Here is a 21,487-nt window from a genome sequence, read left to right as displayed (position 1 = left end):
TCACTACAGCACACCTCATTGTGTTTTGTTTACTGATCTTTTTCCTGGTTTGAATCCTTACTACATACAGTGTATGCTACTCAGAGCAGGACCCCCTCTTTGTTCTCCAAAGCACCAAGTCTTTAGGAAAGAAAATTTCTTCCCTGAGAATTGTTTTGGAATCAAATCCATTAGATTAGTTTGTGCTTGTTATTGCCTTTAAGATAGTCCCTGTTTTGAGCCTTGAGAAGATTATTTTGCCTAATTTTGAATGGAAAGATACAGTATTCACTGGAAAGTAAACATGTGACAAAGCCATATGGTTCAACCTATGTGATCCAGTATATATGGACATCATATATATTACTTACTCTGCTTGATAACATTTTCTTGCTTTGTTTAAATTTAAAATACAGACCGTGGACATCCATAAGGAGAAAGTGGCTCGAAGAGAGATTGGTATCTTGACAACAAATAAGAATACATCAAGAACGCACAAAATAATAGCACCCGCTAATATGGAGCGCCCTGTAAGGTATATTCGGAAACCTATTGACTATACAGTTCTGGATGATGTGGGCCATGGTGTCAAGGTAAGCGTTTTAATATTACATTAACTTGAAATTATTTATTTATCCAATAAATATTTTGGATAGGAAAATGGTGATAAAGATAATGTTCTTAAAGAATTTAATAGATGTTCTTAGCTATTAACTAACATTACAATTTTCATAGAACATTTATTTAATATTAGTTATTAGCATTATACTAAGTTTGGGGCAGAATTTTATCTGTGGAATGGGCTCTATTCAAGAAGATACTAAAACTTGAAATGGCTGTTCATTAAGCCATTTGAATCCTAGACTAATATTATAAATTTCTGTTGTGAATACCATGTCTTGCTTTCACTAATGAATGAGTATATAACAATAAAAAATTTATGTGATTTCCAGAATTGGCTTAGAAAATAGTTTATAAATACTTTAAACCTTTATTCCTAAATATGTGTTTATATTAGTGCATCTGTGTGGATGTGGACGTAATTCCAGCAACTTAGGAAAAATAAAAAGTTTTATGTAATTTTGTTCTCTGCACCATCACCCCCCCCCACACACATACCCGCTGACTTTTAGGAAAGAGATGATTTGTTGCTCATGTCCATTTCTCAGCATGGCAGAATTAGCTGCCCTGGAAGGACACCTTTTACCCTGCAACTTTTCACATATTCATGTGTCATTTTGTGAGCATCTGGAATGACCTGAATTCTTTAGCTTTCTCTGCTCAGGATAAACTATTCCTCTGAAATTTGGTAGTTCCTTTCCTAGAGGACCATTATTTGATTTTGTTCCTGGTCTTTAGAATATTTATAATAATTTTTTAGGAGTCAGCTAGAATTTTTTAGGAGTCAACTGTTCCTAGCTGGTTGGTCTGTCTGGGCTCTTGCTGGACCTGTTGCATTCTGAATTATCTGGGGTTCCTGACCAAGAGGAGAATATAGCTGATGACACTGACATGTATTCTACCCTCACCCCCTTTTTTTTTTTTAATTAGGGAATTGGAGGATGGGAACAGCGCTGGGGAATTGGGGAAGGGGAACAGACAAGTTGCTGTCCTTTTGTTCTTTAGTCTTGTTGTGGAGGATGTTGCTTCACTGGCCCAAGTTGGCACCATCATTGCACTCTTCCCGGGCGAGGCAGATCAGTCGCCAACTTCTAGACGGCCGCTCACTGAGGCTGCTGGTGGCTCATGCTGGCTGCTGGCTACACACGGTAGCCCATGGCAACCCACTGCCACAGGGGCTGCAGCCTACGCTGTCGCTGGAGCTGGAGAACCATGGCAGCCCAGCTCCAGGTTGAGCTGTTGTTCAGCATCTTAGTTGTAGAGGGCAGTGTCACTGGCCCTCATATGTGGGATCCGAACCGGGGCCCTCTGGCATCCCAAGCCAGCTCTTAATCAATGTGCCACTCGGCCGGCCCTCTACCCCCTTTTGAGACTATTAGAATCTCCCCTTCACTGTCATGCTTGGACATTATATGTAATGTTGGGATACTTTGCAAATGTATAGGAGGCTACTTGTTTGTTTCTTGTATTTTTACCCAAAGATGTGGCTCGGATTGTGTAAGCTTAAATTCAGTTTTAAGATTTTTAGACCAAGATTGATGTACAGGATTTGGATTTTGAGAGTCTGGAAGAACTTCTTTTGTATTATTATGTGCCTTTAGATGAAAAATGACTTGTACACACACACACACACACACACACACACACACACACACACGCATCCACACATGCACTCTCATATTCACGTCCTCTTTTGCCTAATCTTGATTTTTCTTCCTGTTAAAGCAATACATATTCATAAACAAAAATTCTGTCACCAGTTTAGAAGTGAATATCCCTTATTATCCTTCCACTAATAATTGTGTTTAAGTTTAATATATAGTACTTAGCAGGATATAAGATGAAACCAAATTTTACAAGGACATTTTAGGTGAGAATATTTAACTATTTCATCATACATGTATAAATGGGAAGTATAAACACAGCACAACATATACTGAAAGTATACAGATGTGAATCTTGGCAGTTTACCTTTTGTATATATAGATATTTTAGATACAGGTTTTTTTTTTAACTTTAAAAAGTTGTGGTAAAATTTACCATTTAACCATTTTAAGTGTACAGTTCTGTGGCATCAAGTACACTCACATTGTTATGCAGGCTATTTTAAAATATATTTTTGGACTAAGAGGGTGGTCTGTGAGATCAACATATCTTAGAAGATGTTATATGGCATATTTGTCCATAATTTGTTTCTGTGTTATACAAATATAAACATAGTTATTTTTATCCTGCTAGTCTCATTGTTGCTTTATTTCTCCAGTTTTCTGATTTCTCTAAAAGATCATCGCTGACAATATTTCTAGTATATCTTATCTTCAAGGATAATAATGTTATTTAAGTGTAATTTCTAAATCCAGGTGTGAAAGTTAGTGGCTTGGTAGAACTCCAGACATTTTTCCAGATAAAAATAAGCAATATCATTCTAAACAAACATTAAAGAATACCAAAATTCTGGCAGTTTCTGGAAATGATAATTTATCTAAGACAACGTACATTCTTCTTTTGGATGATTTCCTTAATGTTGCCTTTTACGATCACCTGAAAAATTATAGCTATGTATTTAAAACAGCAGATGTTATGGAAAGAACTTGAACCCACCCCCCCCCCACCCCCACCCCAATCTATATAAAAAGTTAGACTCTACAACTGGATGGTATTTTTTCTTGAGTTGCAAAGTACAGGTATTGATGCTTTAGGACTGTACACATTATTTCATAATATTCATATTACACATGTTCATATTATGTCATACGTACATGCTATTTTATAGAAGACTAGTAATGTTTCATAGAAATAGACTTTAAGATCAAAGCAGCTTTTCTTCAGTTTTGAATTTTGTCTAAACTGGTTCAGAAGAAAACTTAGAACCAAACCTTAACTTCCTGCTAGTGTTGGCCTGCTCAGATTTGGATTCGTAAATTACAAATGAGAAGGTTTCCAGACCCTGTTTATTCTGTAGTTAGAATCTGGCTACGCTATTACTGTGCATAGTGATTTTGTTCTTAAATATTTAGGTGTTAGGTCTTTTTCTGAATTTGGAAGCAATCTATTATTTTTCATTTTAACGTTTGCAGTTTATCACTTTTTAAAATGTTATATACTACTATTCAAATAATGAAAACTAACAGTTAGGCATTTATTATCCAGTAAAGCCTTAAGGTCTTATACACTGATATGTAAAAATAGCCTTACATTTCATGTGTTATGGCATTTGTGTTTAAATCAGAGTTTATCATCTGTGATTCAATTGGGTAAAATACTGACCTAACAGATTATTTGACCTGCATGAGACTGGCATAATTAAGTGGTAGTTTCTTTATGAATATATTCTTTTAAAAATATGTGATACATTTCCCTGCTGCTTATGGATATCTTTTTCTTTACAAAATATTTGAAATAATGGCTGGGTAAAAGCTTGTTAACATGAATTGAATAACTGTAAATGTAAATCTGTCCTGTCAGATATGACTCATTTAGAATTAATTTCTACTTTTTCCCCCCTTTTTTTGCCAACGTAAAGTGGCTAAAAGCCAAGGTAAGAGATACTACTTATCATTTGATCCACAGTATTACCTCTATATTGATAGAGGCTGCAGAGCCACTAAAGTTTGAAAACTCTTCTTATGTCTGTCTGCTTTTTCCCCATAGGATTTATAATAGATTAAATAAACTCAGTTCAAATCAGCAACGTTTAGCTTGGATGTGTTAATATATCAAAGATATATTGACATCTGCATTTATATAGGAACATTAATTTTGCTAACATTTATTGCTTTGCTCATTTTTTGATAGTTGCCTTGCTTTTATTGACTTACAATTAGGAGGTTTCCCAAACATCATATATGACTTTGTTACTGAATTGTTAGGATAAAGGTGATTTTTCAAATGACTATTTTCGCAAATTGACACTGAGATCTGTAGTTTATATTCATGTACACATTTCAGAAACTTGGGAAAACCCAGTACTTGAATGCAAGTAAGGTTGATCTCAGTGAACATGTTTAACAATAAAATAATATGTAAAATCCAATAATCTCACCTAATTTTGCCATAAATTGGTTCGAATAACACAAGATAATAGGAAAAGCCATGTGCAAGTAGTTTTCTTGACTTTTTAAAATGTGGTACCAAAGTCTGTTAAAACTGTCTGGGAATCCTTACTTCACATTCTGATATTTAAAAAAATAATAATACATGGTATCAAAATACCAAGAGAACAACTTGATATAAAAATAAGACCTCTTTTTTTTTTTTTTTAACATTTTAGCATGGAAATAACCAGCCTGTGAGAACTGGCACACTGTCGAGAACAAATCCTCCTACTCAGAAACCACCAAGTCCTCCTATGTCAGGCCGGGGAACTTTGGGGTAAGACTTCAACCACATTTACAAGAATATTCATATGCTAAAGGAAAAGATATTGCTGTGATTTAATTAAATGTATGGATCCTTGCTATGGGACCTTCTCAATGTGACATACCTTTTATAAATTCATTTTGGTTCTTCATTCGTGGGACAGAATCCAAAATGAATCTACCTATTTTATAATATTCTCTCTAGATATCTGTACCAGACAAGTTCTTTTGTATATGTATAAGTGAACATTATTTATTTTTTGTTTTTTACTTTCTCTTCTAAAAAATTATAAATTTCCCTTAAGTTTACTTCAAATGAACTGACCAGTGGATTATTCCATATGGTGCTTTCACATGCATTTACAATATTTATGTTACAGAACTTTGAATCAGTGGTCTGTTTTGTGTAGTTTGGCTTGGTAACCTGTAGCTCTTCTGCTTCCCCTACTTGTCACCTGAAACTTAGGGGATCTTTAGCCAGAGTACTTCTAACTGTGCTTCTGCTGGTAATCTTAGGGCCCTTCATATTTGAGTAATTTAGGAGGAAGGCCAGTTGGAGAAATAAAAAAGGCAACAGTTGGTGGCTTCTTCCTTCTCAGTTCTCAATGCAGTAAAAATATTGAATACTTGGTAAGGTGTTTCTGAAAGATTGTTCACCTAAGCATAGGAAATAATATATCAGAGTCCTTTTTTTTATGAATGACGAAGTAACCGCTTGAGCTAAAGTCGACCCTAGAGTCCTTGTTTTTAGTGGAGGACTGGGAAATATTATTTTATAGTAGTAAGGATCAATAATCAACTTTTTAATAGAACCTTGATCTTTATTTTCCTTCTGTAACCCATTGCCCTGGTAGTGGAAAACCATATGACATTATTGAATAGAAACGTTAAAATCATTTATTGAGAAATTAATGGCATTACATCTAGGATCAGAATGTACTTGTCCATATATTTCCATATTGAGGTAGGAATAAATTGTAGAAGAGATATTTAGCTTACATAATGTATAAGAACTGTGGCTTGTAGGTGACTAAGCTAGAAATAATGTATACTTCAAAGTTTGATATTGAGCATTTAAAAAAATTAGAACCAAGATTTTTAGAAATAAGGCTAGAACTTTTAATAAATTACCCTTTCCTGTGGTTTCCCTAAGAAAAGGTAACAAATTTTAGTTTTTGCATAAAGTAACAAAATTCATATAACCCAATTCAGAATTTTAAAAAAATTTTATTGTTATAAAAAACTCATGTTATACTTGTCTACAAAGTTACAATCACAAATTTTAGGGAAAATATTTTATCTTTCATATTCATTATTTTTTTTTCTAATGCTCCTTTAGACGGAATACTCCTTACAAAACCCTGGAACCTGTTAAACCTCCAACAGTTCCTAATGACTACATGACAAGTCCTGCTAGGCTTGGAAGTCAGCATAGTCCAGGCAGGACAGCGTCTTTAAATCAGAGACCGAGGACCCACAGGTAATCCTTCAGGTTGAGCCTTTAAATGGAGAGTGGGGCTTATGGACTGGTCACAGACTGTAAAATTGCTGAGTAAAAAAGTACTGCTCTAATGCTAACACAGAATCAGAGGGTAAAAGTTGAAGGTAATAATGTATATGTTCCTGTAACTTGGTGTCATAACTTCTGTTTTTTAGATTTTTTAAATACATATTTATATTATTAGCAGATTGTTACTGTATCTTCCTTTTGACAGAAGTACAGATGTACATTTGGATCAAGGCAAAAGAGTGTTTTTTATTTTTATATTTTTTTAAAAAGATTTTATTGGGGAATTGGGGAAGGGGAACAGTGTTGAGGAATTGGGGAAGAGGAACAGACAAGTGGTTGTCGTTTGGTTCTTCAGTCTAGTTGTGGAGGATGTTGCTTCATTGGCCTATGTTGGTATTATCATTGCACTTTTCCTGGGTGAGACAATCGGTTGCCGGCCACTGGACAGCCGCTCATGGAAGCTCACTGCAGCCCATTGCAGCAGGGGCTGCAGCCTTTGCCATTGCCAGCGACTTACGGCAGCCCAGCTCCTGGTCGAGCTGTTGTTCACCATCTTAGCTGTAGAGGGCGCAGTGTCACTGGTCCTCATGTGGTATCCGAACAGGGGCCCTGCTGCTCAGAGCTGGCGCTCCCAAGCCAGCTCTTAACCAACGCGCCACACGGCCGGCCCTCAAGAGTGTTTTTCAAAACAGTCTTTTAAAAAAATCAGGGCAACCACTCTTATTATAAATAGTTTTGGATAAGATGTTAACTATCAAAAATTGTACAACATGATTTAAACTTGAAGAGGTTGAAGAAAAGAAGATTTAGCTTAGATTTGACCAAGAATTAAGAGAATTGATATACTCTAAAATATGTTGTTGTATAAGATGTTTTTAAAAAGCTCTACAAGTCAACTACCCAGTGGATTTTTAAAAACTTGATTATGGAGCATAACATACATTTAGAAAAGTATACACTTTATTAATTATACAACTTAATGGATTAATACAAATTGAACGCACTCATGTAGGGATCACCCAGGTCAGAAAATGGAGCATGACCAACAGCCCAGAAGTCCCTCCCCCTCAGGTCCTTTTCCCAGTTATTACCTCTCCCTTCTTCCCTTCAATAGTAGCCACTCCATTTTTGGACACCTTTTATAAAGCCAGAGAAATTTATTATATAGCTTAATTTGTTTTATTCAGTTTTACCTTTCTGCAAGAACCTCTGTTTATCTTGACTTTTAGGTTGGTATATTAGAGATACAACTTAGCAAAATCATTTTTGCGGTTTAAACTAAATATAGAGTATCAGGTTGTTAAATGCTGTGTAATTGGCATTTGTTATTGCTACTGTTAGTGAATAAATATTTATATTGATATCTGCAGTTACTATATTAGGTCAAGTTCAGTGAGGACCAAAATTGTTCTTTTTTGTTTGTTATTGAATTATTGTATTAAAGCATGGTTTTTGTCTACAGTTTAATCATATTGAGCAACCAGTTAAGACTTATCTTCATTAGACACTAGGCATATACCAATAAGATACAGTTCTTTTTTTCAAAGCTTATTCTATTGTAACAGGGATCAACAAACTTTTTAATAAAGGGCCAGATTGTCAATATTTTAGGATTTGTGGACCATATGGTCTCCGTTGCAATTACTCATCTCCCCATTGTAGCACGCATGCAGCCACGGACAACACGTAAATGAACAAGTGAGGCTGTGTTCCAAAAATATTTTATATATGGTACTGAAATTTGACTTTCATATAATTTTAATGTGTCATAAATTACTCCTCTTTTGATTTTTTTTCAGCTATTTAGAAATGTAAAAAATGTTCTTAGCTCGTAGGTCATAAAAAATTGCATCGTGAGTCAGATTTAGCTTATGGGCTATAGTTTGCCAGCCCCCATGTTGGAAAAAAGACAGATAAGCCAAAAATTGCAGAAGAGGATAATAAATGCAAAAATGTTCATACGTCTGTGATACATTGATGGCACAAGGCAGAGTATTGATCACCTGGCTTAAGGGAGTTCAGGGAGGCCTTCACACTGCAGCTACTCTTGTTATGTAAACAGCTTTTAGTTTTTCTTTCATTAACGAGTGATAATGTAATTATAGAATGATCACATTGGAGAAAAAGATAACAATTTTATATAGGCAGTGCAAGTCTGAGTTTCTGGGCGTATTGAACCAATGATATTGATATTAAAACACATGCACATATGTACAGTTGCATACATGTACATGCACACATTACAAAAACAACTGGGTATTACAAGAGGTCTTTTATCTAAAGGCACAGTAAATTCTTAGGAATTTGAATAGTAGGGAATTGATTAGAGTTTAACAGTAACAGCTATTCTAGAATGCCTCACACTGGAACTTCACTACTATCTTTTTTTGTTTTGTTCATTTTCTAGAAAATTTCCTGTTTTATCACCATTCTTTGAGATGAGTGGAGGTTTTCATACTAATTCCAGACTAAAATTGGTTAACCTTTTTATTGATTTCCATAGCATCTTGTACATTTTCTTTTGTGGCATCAACCAGTCACACTGTTTTTTAATATCTGTTTTCCCACTCTCACTGTGAACTCCATGGCAACGTGGTTCACGTCTGCTTTATTCACTGCTGTTTATAGTAGGTTTTAAATAAACCTTTATTGACTCATTGTACTATAAGATTTTATTGGTCATTCATTTCTCAATAGGATGATCTCTTCTGATACTTCTGGGTACTATGTTATGATTATATTGGTTTCCAATATGATTGAGAGGTAGAGTGAAACACAAGAACCACTTCAAGTTAATATTAGGGATAAATTTGTATTGAATAGTTTAAAAGTTTATTTTTGTATATGAATCATAAAAGGAAGTATTTAGTGACTTTGAGTTGATTATTGTAATTTTTTTGGATAAATCTCTAGAATTGCTTTTTTTCACATTTTTTTCCTTTTCTTTTCAGTGGAAGTAGTGGGGGAAGTGGAAGTCGAGAAAACAGTGGAAGCAGCAGTATTGGCATTCCCATTGCCGTGCCTACACCTTCACCACCTACTATTGGACCAGGTATGTTACTTACTAATCTATTTTAATATGTGATAGTATTTATGAGCTTGATTATGGAAGTCTGAATTTAGTTTTATTAGATAAAATTATTAAATTTGTGCAATTATTAGTAGAATATAAATGCTAACCACAAATTTAAAAGCCTTTTCAGGTTGGTTTTCACAGTCTTTAGGGTTTTACCAGCTATTTCTTCTTACATATAAAGCAAATAACTTCATTGAATAGCTTTTTGGCCATTTTGTTTTAGAAATACTTGCCTTGGACACTAGTCAAGAATGATATTTATTATTTTGAGAGCAAATCGGTATCGTTAACTACTCCAACCAAAGGACCGACCAGTGTCTATATTGTGAAATATGTATCAATTGAGTTTTGATGTTGCCTTGTAGGCTAGTATCTCAACTCTGGTGTTAGTTTGTTCTGTGACTTTACTATATTTATGAATGATATTCAATATATAGTTCAGTAAAATACCATGAATATAAAATGGGATAATAAAAGGAAAAATTATATAATCTAATTTTTTAGATTATATAAAGAAATTTAAAAACCAATACAAAGCACTGAATTAGTCCCGTGATTTTTAGTAAATGAAATGAAGACTTTGTAGTGTTAAAAATATGCATTTTAAAAGTTGATATGATAATCAGTACTGTTAGGGAAAAATTAATAGCTTCTCAAGGATGTTGTTGAAAAAAGGAGAAAAAGTTACTTATAAAAACAGGCATATTTTATAGTTAATGCAGGTATGAACTCAATGGCCTCTTTACCTGTTAAAATTCTTACTCATTTGAACATGCTTTACATATGGGTGTCTCTCTCTCTCTCTTTTTTTTTCTTCTTTCCAAAACATTGTACTTTCTTACTGTTTCAGAATGTTTAGTTCTCTTTCTTGCACTCTGACCTGAATTATAAACTATTTTATTAGAAAACATTTCTGTCCCTCCTCCTTCTGGAGCTCCACCAGCACCACCTCTTCCACCACTTCTCCCAGTGAACACTGTGATAGGTGAGATTCATAACCGTTGGAGTGATTTAACTTACTTTGCATAATTCATAATAAACTCCTCTGTTAGACTGCTAGCTTTTATATAGTCCTTAGGTTTAAGTGGTAATACAAAGGTTAAAGTGTTAAATCTAATTTACACTAATTTTTGGTGAAAGGCCTCTGAAGTTACACAGAAAACAAATATAAAATAAATTCCTCTATAATATGAAATGTTTCTGTGCTTAGTTTATAGCCAGTTTAATGTGGTTTGTATTTGTTGTTTGTTTAGACTTTTCTAGGAAAAGTATAGCAGTGATTGTTCAAAACTTTTTTAGTAATGTAATTTTTTTTTTAAAAGTGAAACTTGATTTGGAACTCCCTGGTATATGCAACAGTCAAAATATTGGAGTGAAGATGGGGGACAGGATGAAGAAAAATGGAAAGGAAAATGATATGTGTGGTATGGGGTGCTTTGAGGCTTTCCTGTGCATCACAGTTTGAAAAACTCTGATATAGCCCAGTATTTGGGGCATCTGAAGATACCATGAAACACTTTTTTCAGTAAAAATCTTTAAAATTTTTCCCAAATTGAGGGTGACTCGATTAAGCATATAAAGAATTCCACAGGGCCGGCCGAGTGGCTCAGTTGGTTAAGAGCTGCTCAAGAGAGCAAGCACTGAGCAACTGGCTCACTGGTTCGATTCCCAGCCCGAGCTGAGCTGCCAACATGTGGCAGGATGGCTCAGCTAAAAAAACAAAAAATTCCACATATAGACTCAGTATAAAACCATTCAGCCTAGAAATACACAATAGCAATATTCTGGGTAGAAATGGATAATGAGATGTTTCAAATAATGGGAGCTGAGTTTCATTATTGTGAAATAAAGCCATCTAGCAACATCTTTTCAAAATTTGTACTTGTACTCAAAGGAAAAGGGGTGAAAGAAGGTAATAAAAAAAGAAACCAGTAATAGAAATTGTTGGCCAAAAGTCCATGGGGAAAAAAAAAATTCCTCAACCTAATTGATGATCAGGAAAATGAAAATTCAAACCACAGTGAGTTACTGTTTTTTATCCATCGGATAGGTAAAACTGAAGACATCCAATAGGAACACATGCTGATGAGGCTGTACAGGGAAGCTCATTGGTGGTGGTAGTTTACCAGTTGATATACTCACTCGCATTCACTTTGGAAAGTAATTTGTTAGCTAGTCAAGTTGAATAGTTTCTCCTTAGATTTATCAATTTCATCTGTAGCTATTTACCCTAGAGTACTAGTTCTCCAAATATGGTCACGGGATCCTGAGGGTTGCCAAGATCCTTTCATGGAGTTTTTGAGTCAGAACCTATAGTCATAATAAAATTTATTTTCCTTTTTCATCTCATTCTGGTACTGTGGGATTTTCCAGAGGCTACATGACGTATGATAATATGAATGTGTATTTATGTATTCATGTGTTTTAAAGATATATGAGTTTTGATTTCTAATATAATTACCTAGAGCTATAACCCACCTTAACTAAAGCTTTTTGAGGTTGTCTAATTTTAAAGAGTGGACTCTAAGACCATAAAGTTTAAAAACCGCTGTCATAGAGCTGAAACTTTTGGAGTGTGACCCCCCCGACCAACAGCATCATCATTGTGAGGAAACTAGTTAGAGATGCGAACTCCCAGGTCCCATTCTAGACCCACTCAATCAGAAACTCTGAGAATTGGAGTCCAGCAATCGGTATTTAACAAGCCCTCAAGGGGGGCTTGATCTGATCAACACTGAAGTTTGAGAACCACTGTTCTAGGGAAACTAAGGAATCATATTTAGGAATGTTAATAGTTCTTTTAATAATAGCAAAACTCTGGGGCCGGCCGAGTGGCGCGATGGTTAAGAACTCGCTTGGGATGCCAGAGGGCCCCGGTTCGGATCCCACATATGAGGGCCAGTGACACTGCCCTCCACAGCTAAGATGCTGAACAACAGCTCAACCTGGAGCTGGGCTGCCATGAGTCGCCGGCGATGGCGTAGGCTGCAGTCCCTGTGGCAGTGGGTTGCCATGGGCTACCGTATGTAGCCAGCGGCCAGCGTGAGCGGCCAGCAGCCGCAGTGAGCGGCCGTCCAGAAGCCGGCGACTGATCTGCCTCGCCAGAGAAGAGCGCAATGATGGTGCCAACTTGGGCCAGTGAAGCAACATCCTGCACAACTAGATTGAAGAACAAAACGACAGCAACTAGTCTGTTCCCCTTCCCCCAATTCCCCCAGCAATGTTCCCATCCCCCCAATTCCCCAATAAAAATCTTTAAAAAAAAAAAAATAGCAAAACTCTGGATGCAACCAAAATGTCTTAATAATAGAATGGATAAATAAATTGTGGGATGTTTACATGTAAAGCAATAAAAATGGATAATATATTGATATACTTATCAACATGGATGAATCTTAAAAATAATATCAAAGAAAAAGAGCAAGCCAACAGAATACATAATTATTAAAAAATTTATAAATTTGCAAAATCTCTGTGCATTGATTGTGTAAGATTATATATCTGTGATTAAAAAAAAGGTATATGTAGTAAAGAAAGCAAATGTTTACATACCTTTTGGGGTTTGGGATCCAGAAGGGGGCATATAGGAAGCTTCAGTGATATTGGTAATACTCTCTTGGAACAGGGTATTTATCTTATTTTTAAAAAACTGTATACGAGTTCTGACAATTAAGTTTGGGAGCTCATCCTAGAAAAAGTGCTACATACCTCACTGCTGAATATCACTATGGTCACCTTCGAAGTACTCCCCTTGGGAAGCTATGCACCCACGCCAGTGCCTAGTTTACCCTTCAAAGCAATTTTGGGACTCTTTTTCTGGAATGGCCATCAGAACTGCCATTGTATTACCCTTGACGTCCTAAATATCATCAAAATGTCATCCTTTCAATATTTCCTTTATCTTTGGGTAAAGAAGTCATTGGGGGCCAGATCAGGTGAGTAGGGAGGGTGCTCCAATACAGTTTTCTGTTTACTGGCTAAAAACTCCCTCACAGACAGTGCTGCGAGAGCTGGTGCATTGTTGCGATGCAAGAGCCATGAATTGTTGGCGAAAAGCTCAGGTCGTTTTCGACTTTTTCACACAGCCTTTTCAGCACTTCCAAATAGTAAACTTTGTAACTATTTGTCCAGTTGGTACAAATTCATAATGAATAATCCCTCTGATAATCAAAAAAGTTCAGCAACATCGTTGCAACAAGTTTGCGAACTTAATTGTCAGACCGCATATATTTATAAAATATATTTATGTAAATAGGTTTTATATAATCATTACATACAATTATATATATTAGCATATAACCGTATGCATATATGTATATATGTAATTTATATATAATATAGTTACATATATATATGTCAATCACACACCCTGTGGTATTATTTTTATAAAACATTAAAATGAATTCTAAAATAGGCATAGCTTGGAACTGTTAAATATTTGGTTTTTGGTTTTAAATCACCAAGAAAAATAACTTGGATTTCATATACTTTTTATTACAGATCAGAGAAATATAAAAATGATTTTACAAAGATTTCTATTAAAAATAGTTATAGAGTTATTTTAATTCTTATATTTCTAGAAAACCTAGCTGTCCAAAATTACTCATGAAAACTTCTGAATAGAGTATTATTTTTAAAACACATATTTTTATGTGTTTCTATTTATAAAATGCGCATGTGGATGATACAAATAATTAGTTGACTGCCTATGGCTTGGGAGCTCCAAAATGTTAAATATTTGCACTTTTTTAACGAACAACCTCTGCTGTACCGTTTTATCTAATAACTTTTATGACCTCTAGGGGAGGTTACATTAGACAACTGAATGGAAATAAACTAGGATATGCTGTCCTTTTACTTACTCAGTTACGGTTGGGTTGGGTAAAGAGGATAATGATAATCCCAAAGTTACCTTTGGAAAGTATATTTAACTTTAGAGGCTTTGAACTTTATTAACCTTTTAAGTATTAAACTTTTGAAATGTTGGTAAAGATGACGTTGAATAAAATTTTAAGTGTTATTAATACTTTAGTCAGTTAAGATATGCATGATAATTTTTAAAAAAAGATTGCTTTGGGTGTAGTATGGAAAAAAAGCCCTCTAAGCATGGAGAAAGAGATATATGCCTTAACATGTCTGTATTTTACAGTCTAAAATTTTTTCCAGTTTTGTCAGTTACCAAAAATTTAAGTGATAAGGAAAAGTGTGTTATTAAAGTTTGGAGATACACAAGAAATCTGACATTATATTTAAGAGTTTTGAATCTAGAAGTTGTACTCCTTTTAAAAATGATTCTACTGTAATATGTATTGATAGCTACTAATACAGTAAATTCAAATAAATATAGTGCTGCATTTTATAATTTAACCTGGATTTGGCTGTATAGATTCTTATATTTTGCTTCTGAAGATTTGGCAATAGAAAGGAAGAAGTTTGTATACCAGATATTAATACATTTACATTTAAAAACTGACACTTTTCATCTCAGACTATCTTTTGGTACTTATTTTGTTGGAGAGACACAGTTTACATATAAAAGCTATGTGTTCTAAAATGATATAGAATAAAGTGTATACATAATAGCAAAACATGATTTGGGATTATGCTAAATTAAAGGTTTAAGAATGTTACTTATTTACTTTTGCAGCTTTCCACACAGTATCTGTTTTCCTTCTGTTTGTAACTTCAGAGCTAGAGCTATTTGTGTTTTACCCTTACTTTTCTCTTTATTTTGTGCTGTGGGCTTTAAAAAGTAATAACTACTTCTTACTGAAAGTCCCTCTCTTTGTTCTGCTATTGGAGGTGACATACAGTGCTCAAGTTCTTTGTTGGTTGCCTTTGACTAATGCTTTTCAGCGGCCCCGGGCTCAGCTCCTGGCTCCCAGTATGGCACAATGACCAGGCAGATTTCTCGACACAACTCTACCACTTCTTCGACTTCTTCTGGTGGATACAGACGGACTCCCTCTGTGACTGCTCAGTTTTCTGCTCAGCCTCATGTTAATGGAGGTCCACTTTATTCTCAGAATTCAAGTAAGCTTGTGCTTTGCAGGCGTACAGCAACAGTGGAACTCCTTTTGAAGGAAACTGTTTGAAACCGTTCTTCTTGCCAGTGATAGACAGCAGTTGAAACCATACTATTTCATGTTCCTTTTTGCTTTAGGAAGTTAGTTCTTGAATCATACCATTTAGAAAATAATTGCTTATCACTTTTCTCTCAAAAAATTCAGGCTTAGTATATTTGAATACTAAACTTTACCTTCAATATGCTTTAATATTGTAGTTTTATTACTGTAAATATAACTAGAGAACAAAACCACTGAAATTAATTAAGCTGAATTTATTTTTATTGGCATATTGAGACTGTTCAATAACAGAAAAATTTAAAACAATGAACATCGTTTTTCTTTTAAAATAATATAATGAAATTGCTGGCTATCACTTTTAAGCTTGTTAACCTATGCTGAAAAGAGTTCAAAACTTAAAAAACATTTGTGGTGTGTGCTTATTCTATCTCTGAATAATTATAACAATGAGGAGGATTTTTTTTTCTTCCTTTTTCACTTCAAATTGCACATCTCAACACTAACTGCAATCATTGTTTAAAAGCTGATAAGATGAGAAAATATTGGGTTGTCGGAAAAATCATGATGTATTTTTTCTATGTTTTTTGTTGCAAAAATGCGTCATGACTTTTCCGACAACCCAGTAGCTTGGGCATACAATGTTAGGAAATTTGAATTACTTATAGTAGTCATTAATTTTGCTTTCCATATTAAGATGCTTAATCCAAAAAGGAAAAACAGATAAAGAAATTTGAAATGAGCCACTTGTCCAGCATTTGTTATTGGCTTGAAGTGGTGATCACTGGGCCTAGACTAAAACACATTCCCTATGTAGCTTTTGTAGCTACTTTCTAGAGCTGCATGTTTTATTCGTTTACTTAAAAAACACTGAATACTCCATGTTTACATAGGAAGTTGGTCTGAGTTCTTTTTATTTAGAATGGATGTTCTGAACATACATTTTAAAGCAGAGCTGAGGGAAAGTTACCTTATTTGTGTTTTGTTTAAATTTTAGAGTTAATGATTGTGTTGTAACCAAAAGACTCATAGAATTGAAAACTACTTAACGGAAGTGTCAGATATCCCAAATTTATACCTTTTTCTAAACTAAAATTTTCATCCAAACTACAAGAAACTTTACTAGTTAGAATTTTACCTCACATTTTCCCTGGTCTCCTTTGGTAGTGAAAGGTAGCTAGGGTCTGAATATTCCACAGATTATCTGATGAATAGCCTCACTAGTTTCATGAACTTTTTTTTCATGTTATGCTGCATTTTTAGATCCCATCTTTATGTTTATTATTTTTCTTCTCATTTAGACATTTAATTTACTCTGCAAATAGAATCTTTTGGTGAGTTTTCACCTAATCCATGTTTGTGTAGTTTTATTTTAATAGAACTTGCTTGGGTGGGTTGCTTATTCTCAGACAAGACATTTTCTTTACCGAATATCTAGGTATCTTTTGGATATTTTAAAGCAAATTTAGCCTTAAATTTTAAATATATTATTATGTGTTGTCAAATTAATTATCCTTCAATCTGAATTACTGTTGGTGTTGTAATAGTAGTAGATGTAAATGTTTTTAGTGTTTTGATGTGCATATTTCTTTCTGTCTAAATGTGGTGGTAATGATTAGTAGCTTTTCTTTTTCTTTCAGTACTAACCAGCATGGCTAGTTACTAAGGGTTGTTTCTAAAAAATTTTTTTTACATTTGTGGGAGTTTTTAGAAAATCAAAACCTGTAACATTTTATTCACTTAAGAGCCTTTTATATACAGAGTATCAGAATGAATGAGGACCAACTTCATAGTGAATTGAATGCTATTTTTAGCCATATGGTGGATATTATTGCACATATATTGCTTTGTTAAGTTATTGCTTCTTTGAACACTGAACCTCTTTCAAATTATGCTTACCAACAAAATTTGTAAATTGATTGAATTGAAACTACCTTTCGATTAAATGATCCCTGGGAACAATAATTGTTTTTCTCTGTCAATTTAATGTCACATTTTGGTGACTATCAGTAAACTGAATTTTGTGATACATTCTTGTTGACTTTTTTGAGCAACCTTTGGCAATTACTGCCTTGTTAAAACGAGACAAAGTGGTAAACATACGTATGTTTACTTCTAGTTTCTTACAATTTTTAATACGTGTATCAATTTTTTATGAATTATGTCTTCTCCAGAAAGCAGTTGGAATATGTTTCCAGCTACCCAGTGATTTGTTAGAAATTACTTCAGCGCAAATAATTCCATATTTTAACCTATTGTTAGATCAGGTTTCCTTTTTTAGAACACTGATAAAAGCAAGGTCACTTTTGAAATGTATCCTATAAAAATCAGCGAACAATTAACATGGTATATGGAGTACTCTTATTCCCTAGTAAATTTAGGACTGATATCTTTAAAATTGTCAACTTAAAAAGTAACAATAACATTGTTTTACAAACGAGTTTTTCCTGGAGAGCTGTGTGTTAATTGAGATGTATAATAGGAACTGTCTTTAGAGGAAACCTGTGCTTAACATAGTTATTTATACATGGCATAAATAGCTATTTGATAACATTTATTTATGTGGGTTGTAATTTACAACATTACCTGAAAGCTAGACAAACCTGTTGGGTTATAGAAACATGGAAACACACAATATCCTCGAAACCTCTATCATTATTTCACTATTAACTATTTTTGTAAGCCTTTCCTTAGACTTTGAAAATTACATAGCATGAAAGTGAATGTGATGGTAAATTTAAATCTTCCCCAAACAACCTAACATTAGGATTAAATAAAATGTATTTGTTTTCCAGTTGGCTAAGTACAACTCAGCTTTAGGTTTGTTAGTGGGTAATGAACTTGAAGAAGGTTCTGCAGGTTTTTGTTTTGTTTTTTGTTTTGTTTTGTTTCATTGGCAGACTGTTCTTTGCATACTTATGTTTGTGGTCCATGTAACTGACTTCTGCTTTTTGTTTGTTTCCTTTTCTTTCCTTTATCTGTTTTACTTCCCCCATACTGTGTTGTTGCTACCAGTTTCTATTGCTCCACCCCCTCCCCCTATGCCTCAGTTGACTCCACAGATACCTCTCACAGGCTTCGTGGCCAGGGTGCAGGAAAACAGTAAGTTTGGAAAAACTGAGCTATCAAAGAGTAGAGGCTGTCTCCTTATAGCATGCATGGCTGATAAGTCATCAATTTTCCTTACTTTTTTTGGGACGCTAATCTTATCTTGAAAATAGGTGCAGATATGTTATTGAAACTGGAAGAGCACGGTCTTCAGTTTTTTTTCTCTTGTATGCATGATTACTGACCCATGTAAATTTCAAAACTGCAACTTTCTTATGTATTTACATGATCTAAAACATGTAATCTGATCTTTGCAGATTCTTAAGGAAAGCATAATCAAACACAGAAATTTAAATTGGATGGAAACTACTAGCTTCACTAATTATTAGGGGAATTAGTTAGAAAACATTTTGTGTTCTGTTGCCAGCAAATTCATCAAGGCATAGGTAAATTACACTGTGAGATTAAATTTATTATGCACTTCGGACAGGGTTTTTTTGTTTTTTTTCCTTTAGTTGCACAGATTTTTGGAGAAAGCTTGATAGCCTCAGATTTTGATACATAAATAATTTTGAACCTATATAAAGATTCATTGTTAGGATGAGAATGAATCTGCAAGAATAAGTAAATTATATCCATGATATCTCTCCATATAAGAGAGATAATCATTGTAGAGCCCTCTTCATGTTTTGGCTACTTGCAGGCCCATGAGGATTATTTATGAATATGCAAATCTGTCAGCCTTTTTTAGGCCTTCCCTGAAGGAAGGTCAGAATTAATGAGTTTTGGAAATTCTTTTGAATATATGAATTTAATTAGGATAGAGTAGTGTATATTGCTCCTGATTATTTTAAGATTCTGGAAGATGTATAATCCTAGCTATATGATTATAGTGAATGTTATTTGGCCAAATGAAGAAATACCACTATCACAGAATTACATTATGCCAAAATAGCTGTTGAGATTAAGATGGTAAGGTGTTCTAGTAGTAATTTATTTCATTTGGGACAATCACCATGCAAATAATTCTCAGAATGGTTTGAACAAATGTGGATCCCTCCTGACCAGCTCATCTTCTAGGAGACTACATTGTGGCAAATTCCATTGTTCAGCTTTTGCTGACCCTGTTGTGTTACTCTACCTATTTCCTCCTTTCCTCTAGTCAAATATTTGTTTATTCAATGTTATGTGCTAGTCTTTGGGAAAAATACAAGTAGTCTAAGACAAAGTCCCTACCTTTAAGAAATGTTTGTTTTAATAGACTTTTAATAAAATGTTGTATGGTCAAAATGTTGAAATTTCTGAGTGTAAACCAACCTTGAAATTTGTTTATAAACTATAATGTGTTTAAACTGTAAAAATAAGTGAATCTTATTTCTAAAAATAAGTGAGGAAGGGTAAATTGCTGGTCCTAATGCTATAAGAGTTTAAAAACTAAGCCAGTTAAACCTTTTGAGCTGCCTTATAGCCAAGAATTTTTAGGAACTCTTTAAAAATTACCATAATGAACATCCATTTAGTGGGTCCAAAGCTCATAGTTTAGTTTTTTGGTAACTTTTTTTGTAAAATTCAGAATTAATGTACACTGTTCTAGGTGTGCCTGGTTTTTGCTAAAGGGCCCATGGTACTATTTTAGTTTTTTTATCAAACATATGAACTTGAGTTAGTTGGTCATTCTCCTTGTGCTGCAGAATGCTAAATTTTATTTAGCATCTATTTGTTTTGAAAGCACCTTAGGAAGATTGTTGAGAAGCTGTGTATCAGTATCTTAACTGTTTATGAACTACAAATTTTCTGTGTTCTCTTGAATATTCACTTTCTTAAATATTGAGTTCCACTAACTCAAAGTTGGTGATAATGAATGCATGTAGCAGTTAACCTATTAGTAAATGTTTAAGACATGAGCCTCTAAAAAAGTCATCAGTGTGTTTACATCTGTCTATGATTAACATCAGAAACTAATTACAGCTGGTGCTAGACAAAGTATTATGCATAGAGAATTAGGTTGACCAGATTACTGCTCCTGTGTATATAGTGAAGATAAGCCAGTGTAGATTCACAGTAGCTGGACATAAAGACAACTGAATGAAAACATTGAACTAGTAAGTAATATATAAATACAGAGTAAATGCAATTTAGGGATTCAGGCAAACATATTTAACCTACCCTTTAAGCCAAATTAAGGATGTCAGCTTTGGCTCTTTGATGTCTGATGGATTCATACCCATTTTCTTCTCCTTTTACTATTAATCGAAAGCTTTATGGAGTATTTATTGGTAAAAATAAAATAGATCCAAGCACTCAATAGAAAAATAAATTGTAGACTATCAGAATTAGCATTACTACACAGGGCTTGTTTTCTAATAGCCCTTTTTCATCCCCCAGCAGGATAAAATAGAAATCATAGAATTGAAATGGTTATGGAAATAGGGCTTCTATCTGCAAATGTTTTAAGTCTCAGTTCCTCAGTTATATTCTTGGCACATTATTCCAAATAGGGTGGAGTAAACTTTAAAACCTGTATTATAGATAGAGTATGACTGCTTTTTTTGATCACATAAATAGCCCCAGAAGTTGTCAATTGAGTTAGTATATTGGTATTCTAAATTTCTCCCCTGCAGTTATTCTATAAGCCCCGTATGACTTTGTACCAAAACGTTTCTGTGTCTTTAACTTTTAAAGAAATATGTGGATCAGGAATTTAAATTAGAATTAGTTGTGTCCCAGCTTTGAATTCCTTAATACTGGGAGCATTTGTTACCTGGTGTCGTAATAGTTCAGTGAACACAGTTCTAGCCTGCCATTTTCCCAT

At 34.2% G+C, this 21,487-nt stretch overlaps 1 protein-coding gene across 11 annotated transcripts in view; it reads left to right on the top strand.

The window, feature by feature from the left end:
* The window catches only part of ABI1 (abl interactor 1), a 118,880-nt gene that overhangs the window by 90,703 nt on the left and 6,690 nt on the right, over window positions 1-21,487 (top strand). For 2 of the 11 annotated variants that reach the window (XM_019634118.1, XM_019634129.1), the window contains 8 exons: window positions 396-572; window positions 4,124-4,138; window positions 4,871-4,971; window positions 6,298-6,438; window positions 9,420-9,520; window positions 10,449-10,529; window positions 15,401-15,577; window positions 18,643-18,729. In XM_019634118.1, the coding sequence (XP_019489663.1) occupies window positions 396-572; window positions 4,124-4,138; window positions 4,871-4,971; window positions 6,298-6,438; window positions 9,420-9,520; window positions 10,449-10,529; window positions 15,401-15,577; window positions 18,643-18,729 (880 nt within the window). The remainder of the gene's footprint in view (window positions 1-395; window positions 573-4,123; window positions 4,139-4,870; window positions 4,972-6,297; window positions 6,439-9,419; window positions 9,521-10,448; window positions 10,530-15,400; window positions 15,578-18,642; window positions 18,730-21,487) is intronic. The other 9 variants (XM_019634120.1, XM_019634119.1, XM_019634121.1 and 6 more) reach the window with 9 other exon arrangements.

Source organism: Hipposideros armiger, unplaced genomic scaffold, assembly GCF_001890085.2.
Source record: "Hipposideros armiger isolate ML-2016 unplaced genomic scaffold, ASM189008v1 scaffold_1506, whole genome shotgun sequence".
In the NCBI taxonomy this organism is placed as follows: Eukaryota; Metazoa; Chordata; class Mammalia; order Chiroptera; family Hipposideridae; genus Hipposideros; species Hipposideros armiger.
Note: the sequence above shows the minus strand (reverse complement) of the source record. Positions and strands in the feature narration are given on the sequence as shown.